Genomic DNA, 7,356 nt, shown 5'->3' with positions numbered 1-7,356 from the left:
GTCATTGCAACTTTTCCCCACTAGAGGGGCTCTCCTGCAAGTTTGCTCTTAAGTACAGAGACTCTGCCTTTTGCCACTTGAGTTGTGCTAAAACCGTTAGTTGAGTTTGTTTAGTGTTTTGTAGTACTGATTTTTTGTAAATTTTGTTTGGCTGTCTTGTTTTGCAGCATTTCATGACTTAGCAATTGTTGCAGCGACTGTAATCTTGTACAAAATAAAGTTGCACAACAACAACTGAGCAGTGACTGTTGAAACACTGACATTAAAAATACACCCATGCATTTGTTACAGTATGAAAAATCATCTTCTGAAATAGTGGAGTCCTACAGTTGCCATAACAGAACAAATATACATGCAGTGTAGATACGAACACAACCTAGACCTATGCATTTGGCCCTTTAATTTGCTCTCCAAATAAAAGCCCTAGGCTTTGATGTACAACTTGCCTTTTTGTGGTCTCTTTCCCTTTTGTCATTCATCTGAATAGCCCACTTAGACTGAACTGGAACTAATTTAATGTCTTTAATAGATGCTTGAGAGGTGCTAACTGGTGTCTTCTTGAATCTGAACCTCTATTGGTGTCAGAACACCCTACATTACTGTCTTGCTTCTTGCTAAAGGTAAAATGAACTAATTTCAGTGTGCAGTAAGCTGTTGAGGAATACCTGTGCCATTAGTTGTGATACACTGCAAATGTAAATACAGCCTCTTTTCTGCTGGTAGAAGAGTATTTTAACAAATTGTTGTAGCTACCCTTGCTGATGATAAAAGGATAGTCACACATTTTCTGCATTGCTTGCTAATCAGTTAGCATTTTTTGCTGTTATAGCAATAAGGTGACAGTAAAAGAAGTTCCTGTTTTGAGTTTGCTTACAGACAATTTCAGAGATTGGGTCACCTCTTGCAAATGCTCAGATACACTTGGAAATTTATAGGATAGTGGGATAACTTAAGTTGGAAAGGAGCTTGTGAGGTAAGTGTCAGGTCACACGAGGGACTTCAAAATTGCAATTTTGGGAAAACCTGTACCAAAACTTTATTCATCAATTTTTGTTGTACAGTTGCCTATTGCGAAGATTAAATGAAACAAGCAGACACTGCACACTTAAGTTACTTATACCATTATTATTGCCCTCAATCAAATTATAAAACTGCCTTTTAGATGTTGTGCTTTGTCTAAGACTCAGACCCATATCCCAGAAGATTCCACATCTGCTTGCCTTCTGCATTCAAAAGATTTGGTGTTTGTCTCAGCAGCAAGCTACCAAGATACAGGTGTATTTACTACCGCTGTATTAAGAAAGGTGTACTTCTATATTTCCCTATGGTTTTATCCAAGTGTTGCGTTTGCAAGGGGTACATACTGTAAATATCAAGTGAAATTTCAACAGAATCCTTAAATGCAAAGGCAGCAATGTGAAATCATGATGCTGATGAGTAACGCAAGCATTCTGGCAACTTTGAAATCTTTTGGCAATTGTTTTACTACCTAATCCTTATCAGGAAACATCTGCTTTGTACCTCCAAGTAGTGACTGTAGCCAAGGGTCTTTATATCCAGCAGAGCAGGTTTGCTGCAGGCACTGATTTCTGGGGATTCTAGAATTCGTAAATCGCTCTCAAAGGGATTTGATTTTTAAAAGCTTATTTGGTTTCCTCCTGAATCATCAGTAGCAGCAGCATTGAGAATCACGTGCTGGTTTTGACTTTAAAGAGAATTAAACAATGAGAGGATTTTATGTCTTGTTTTTCCAGGAACTTGGTTATTGTCAGTTAGAAACTCTTCCTTTCCAATTCTAGGATTGTGAGGTGTCAAACTACTTTAGCTTGATCCCGTTTCTGTTTCACTTCTTTAATAGCCTGCAAGATTGCCTTTGTTTCTAACCTATACTGATCCTACCCCATATGGGGCCAGTGAATAGACCTTCTGGTAGCGTGCTTGATATCCAGTAGAGAATCTATTCTTCCTTCTGACTGCTACAAATACTTTGTAATATCTGTTTAGCTTCTAAGTCAGCCTGGTTGATGATTTTTTTTTTTAATGTGGTTTAGCCTTCCCTGCTTGCACTCTTCTTAAGCAGTCTACTTAGTGCAGCATTTCAGTGCATGTCTTTAAGTAGACTTAAACCAATAGAGGTTTCACTGTCGAAATACCACTTTGTGCTTGGAGCTTAAATGCACTGGAGAAGAAATCTTTCCTTATTTATCCTAATTGAGTTCCCAGTAATGAGTTTTGATTGAATTCACATGTCATCTTATATTGGAGAAGTAAGAAAAAGATTGTAGTGTATACTCTACTTGTTTAAATGAAATGGAGTTTATGTGTACATAATGGCATTTCTTCAGCTCTATGCAAATTTACTTTCTCTGGGGAAGATATTGTAAAATATTCTTTCAATATTCTAGTCGCTTTTCAGCTTCTAACGACAGTGTGGTTTTATTTTCTGTGGTTTCTATCTCAGCAGGAGCAATGAGGATTTCAGGACTGCTGGCCTTTTGAGGCTGCCTTGCTGTTCTGCTGTGGTGACTGGCTTGGCAAAAATAGCGCTATTAGTGATTAAGTACCTGTGTCTTATTTTAGCCTCAGAACATAGGACAGTAGGAAATGAACATGAGACAGATGATATTGCATTCATGATCTGTCTTAGGCAAGATGTGCAATTGCTTCTGTTTCATTTGAATCAAATCACGGTACTCAAATAAGATTGTTAAGGAAGAGCTCCCTTTGCTTCAATTGCCAGTTGTCCTTCCCTCCTGATGTAAAGCATAAGAGACAAGACGCACACAGTAGACTTGGTTATGGTTTTTGGAGATAAAACAGCCAAAAATTGATAACGATTATGCAATAAAAGAACTCCCAGAGAAAATACAGTCTCGTAAGATTATAAATATAAATGCATTTTAAGATGATCTTTTTAGTAGAGCTAAGGCCCTCACATAGGCTTGGCCACTTCTGTTGCTTTATGCACTGTAATAGGTTGGTTCATTCTACTTTGAAATGAAATTTGTAGTGGTAATACCACTTGACTTTTTTTTTTTACTGCACTGATGCCAGAAAGTATTATAGTATTGTACAAAAGTACTGCCATTCTTTAGCCTAGCATAAAGGATATAGGAAACTTGGGGAATTCTAGCAGGAGAAATTTGTCTCCTTGTTAACTTTTCTGCACTTGGCCTTTTTAGGTGACTTGATATCGAGGGGTAGGGAGAGTGTTGGCACTACAGACCATGCCACGGTTTACAGTATGCAACTCTGCAGGGCTGTACCTCTGGAAACAGGCTGCATGGTGTAAGTTTGATTGTGCCTCACTCAGCACTGTCATCTTCAGCCCATTGTTGCAGACGTGCAGCATGGTGACTCTCAGTTATTTTGATACTGTACACTTAGAGCAGAACTGATGTTTTGCTCATCCCTTTAGGAAATCTTTCTGTGCAGGTGTTCCACATAACATACCAAGCGTTATTTTCTTTGAGGAACTAAGGAAATGCTTTTTGTATGTGCTTTTATTAAAAAAAAAAAGCATATAATGATAGTCAAAGGATGAATTCAAACAAATTAGATAAAAATATTTCTACTATTAAGCATTGTTTCTTTCATCAGAACCTTCTAAAGGACCATCCATATGGAGGATCATTGATGCGTCTCACTCACCAGCTTCCTGGACTGTGCGTCTGATGTGGAAGGTAAAGCAGCACAAGAAACTGCAGGAATTGAGCATTCTTTTAAAAACATGAGTTTTTAAGTGGCAAAATTTACCTCAACGAACTTGAGTGGATAGCTGGGATAGTACAGGTTTTATTGATACAAGAAGTGACTTTACTGTTCTTATTAGTTATGAAAAATTAAAAGTACAGATCTAAAGGCCATCAGTTAACTGGCATACATCTGTGATCCAGAGTATACAGAATCCACTTTCATATTGCTGACCTGCTGCCTTAAGCAGTCTGTGGAATTGAAAGTTTCACTTGGACAAAGTAAACCTTCTGCTGTATACTAAAACGTTTGTAACACTGTCTCTACAGGGATACTCCAGCTGCAACATCCATTAAGCCTAGAGACGTTCCAGAAGCCAAACTTACTAAATACAGCACTGCATGTTTGTGTGCAGTAGGCTGCTGTATGTAGTTGGCTGATCAGTCCAAAACTGAGGAAGTGAATGCAGTCCTGATCAGTCCCTATCTCCTGCTTTCTTTTGGTCCATGAACTTAGTCACGTTTAATCTAGCTGTCTTTTTATTGTCCCTTTTCCCTATTAATAGGTGGTTTGTGTGAAATTACATGTATATTGATCTTGCATCATTTTCTGATGTAAGTCATGCCACTTCTGACATTATTTAGCTTTGAATTGGAAAACGAGTGCTACTTAAGAGAAAATTGTTGAAACTGTAATCTGAAAAGTAATACTGTTAGATGAAAACACAGTATTTTTCTGTGTTATCTAATAACATAGAAACAAGTATTTTTCCATGTGTAATAAAACTACTCAGGCTGGTTTGCATTCAGGTTCAACACAGCTTAAGACACGAGATTCCTTTTATGTCATTGTATTGTGAAGTCACATAAAAATGCAGGTTTTATCAACACATGTTCTGCAGTCTTTACAGAATAGCTTTTATTAAACTACTAGGTAGGATTGTGAGCCAAGAAAAAGAGAATTTAAAGCAGAAATAGTTATAGAAGCTAGTGCTTTACAGAAATGAATGCAGGTTATTTGCACTTTCCTTAAATATGCAGCTATTTGATACACATAACTTGTCTTGCTCTCAGATTTTTACATTATGCATCAAAGACAAGAAGGTTAAATTGCATTTGTTCAGTACCGGTATAATCAAAGATGTGTTTCTAACAGGCATTGGAGCCATTTGAAGCCAATGGAGTAGTCTTGCAGTATGAAGTGACTGTCAGAGCTAAATCATCTCTCTCCAGTCCACCACAGAAATACAATGTTAATACCACCAACCTTACGTTAAAACTGCAAAATGGAACTTACGAAGTGACTGTGATTGCCCATAACAGAGTCGGGGCATCTCCTCCATCAGTTTTACTTATCCCAGCGAGTAATTCCAAAGGTTAGTGTCCTAGTAATGTCTCTTTCAAATGCATCTGCATGGCTTTTCTTATAAGAAATCCAGTGTTGTAAAATGATGCCCTTTATATGGACATATAATTAAAGTATTACTGCATGTATCTGCAGTCTTACGCCTTATGATTATACTACCATCTGTATACTAGGGAATGCGCAGATTTGTGTATTGGCAGGTTCGTTTGAAGCTATGTGTGCTATTTTACTCTTTTTGATCTTTAGAGCTACTGTGTGCTGTATTCCCTATTGTTTTTAAGCATAGCAAGCATGTTTGTTTTATTTTCTTTAAAAAATCAAAGGTTTCGGGAAGCAAGCATCCTTTACTTCCTGTTTATACCAGTCGCCGTTGTTCTTCCTTCTGATCTCCCCCTGGCCCCTTTCTTCTCTTGTCCCAGTCTCACTCTCCCACATTTTCAGTATCTTGTGGTTCCTTTGTCATCTGCTTACACTGTTTCCCTACTGTTCATGTTCCTTTTTATTATGTTCCTTTCATTGTGCAGTAGTAGTAACTACAGGCTGGTTTTTCCTTACTTCCAACCTCTTACACAGTCCGAAAACTACCAGGACAGGAAGGAAAAATAAGTATATATATGGACAGATGCTGCTTTTAGTGTAAACACCAAGGGAGAACCACAGGTTCTAAAACTATTAGATGAACTAATTAAGGGTATGTTTCAAACAGTAGCATTGCAACCCGAAGTACTTGGTAAGGTACATGAGTGTGAAGATTAGAATGGGAATTTAGAAGTGTCTCAAGGTTTGATTTCTCTCTGAAACAGATGCTTTCTTTTGGAAAAAACATGGTACCTCTTTACTGTGCAATAAGACAACTGTATTTGACAACAGAGAAGCTGAGTCTAGTTTCCAGTTTTTAAATATCATAATACTGCTTATTGTGGATCTCTGATACAGAGATTCAGATGTAAGCTTCCAAATTTCAGAAAATGGCTTTTACATTTACTTAAGTTCTGCCAACTTGTCACCATTACAGTAACCCAAAAGTATCCACATTTGACAAAATAGCTATTATTATTAATATCTAGTGGAAGAACTGACAATATTTATCACTTTTCTGTTTTCTTGCATAACAGCTCCTGTGAAGAATGTTAGAACACTACCTAAAGATGGCAAGTTGTGGATAGGGTGGACTGCTCCTAACAGTTACGTTCTTAAATACGTGATCGAATGGTGTCTGGTGTCCAGCAGCTCAGACTGCATTATAGAATGGCAGAATGAACCAGGAAATGTTCAAGGAACATACTTAAAAGGTATTTAGCTCATAAGTCTACAGATACTTTGTAGAACATTCTAAGAACCTAGTAAGTATTCTCAAAGTGAGGAACATCCTCACGCTGACTAGAATCTTACTGTAGGACAGGAATCTGGGATAATACTGGGGGCTTCTCTTTATCATGAGTGTGGAAGTATCTGTGTATTTTTGTCAAGTATAAAACTGTATCTAGTCTTGCATTTTGAAATTTGTATTATGTAACTGCAAGGGTTTTATCTGCATTTTATTCTTCTCATTCTTAGAAACCATTAAAATGGTGAAAAGGCTGAGTTCCGTCAAAATCAAATTCTCTGATCCCTCTTTCAGTTCAAACAATGAAACTTGATCGGCTTTACAGTTCTTTTCAGATTATGATTAGTTCCTCAAATCAACAATTTTGGGTTCAGTGCTGCAGACTGATAAAGGCTTTTTATTTAAAATAAATTTTAAAAAAACAGACTTCTGTGAAGTCTGTTTATGAAATCGAAGATTTGAATGTGAACCATTATATTGTTCCTTTAGTTAATATTTTGGAGCAGTATGTCAATGAGCTCTAGGAAAAAAATAGTCAGCTGCATTAGATACAAATGCATCTAATGAAACAGCCAAAACCCAGAACCTTGTATCTGAAATAAATGAGAAGGACGGTGAGAAATTTGACTGTGAAACAACACATTTTAAATTCCTTTTATTAGGTGATATAAAGCCATTCAAGTGTTACTTGATAACTGTGTACCCTCTATATGCTGATGGTCAGGGAAGTGGACAGTCTGTGAAGGCTTATCTTTTGCAGGATCGTAAGTACAAAATAGTCATCTTAGAGCATATAAACTGACTTTCTTGACTGAAAATAATGAGACCTTTGCTTTAATGTGCACTACGTAATGAAAAATGACCCTGCACTTCAGGGTTATCTGACATAATTGATCTTGTCCCATCTATTGACATCTATTTTGCTTATTTACAGTATTTAGGAGTTACAGATGTCTGTGGCTGACCTTTTT

The 7,356-nt window shown here is 37.1% G+C and overlaps 1 protein-coding gene across 1 annotated transcript in view; it reads left to right on the top strand.

Annotated features, from left to right (window-relative positions):
• Window positions 1-3,600: 3,600 nt before the first annotated feature.
• The window catches only part of LOC104165720 (interleukin-6 receptor subunit beta-like), a gene marked incomplete at its 5' end in the record, with an annotated part of 10,138 nt that continues 6,382 nt past the window's right edge, over window positions 3,601-7,356 (top strand). The window contains 4 exons of the mRNA XM_009705428.1: window positions 3,601-3,683; window positions 4,849-5,068; window positions 6,174-6,350; window positions 7,048-7,149. Coding sequence (XP_009703730.1) covers window positions 3,601-3,683; window positions 4,849-5,068; window positions 6,174-6,350; window positions 7,048-7,149 — 582 coding nt within the window. The remainder of the gene's footprint in view (window positions 3,684-4,848; window positions 5,069-6,173; window positions 6,351-7,047; window positions 7,150-7,356) is intronic.

This window comes from Cariama cristata, unplaced genomic scaffold, assembly GCF_000690535.1.
Source record: "Cariama cristata isolate BGI_N322 unplaced genomic scaffold, ASM69053v1 scaffold38928, whole genome shotgun sequence".
NCBI lineage: Eukaryota > Metazoa > Chordata > Aves > Cariamiformes > Cariamidae > Cariama > Cariama cristata.
This window is presented reverse-complemented; position numbering and strand designations above follow the sequence as displayed.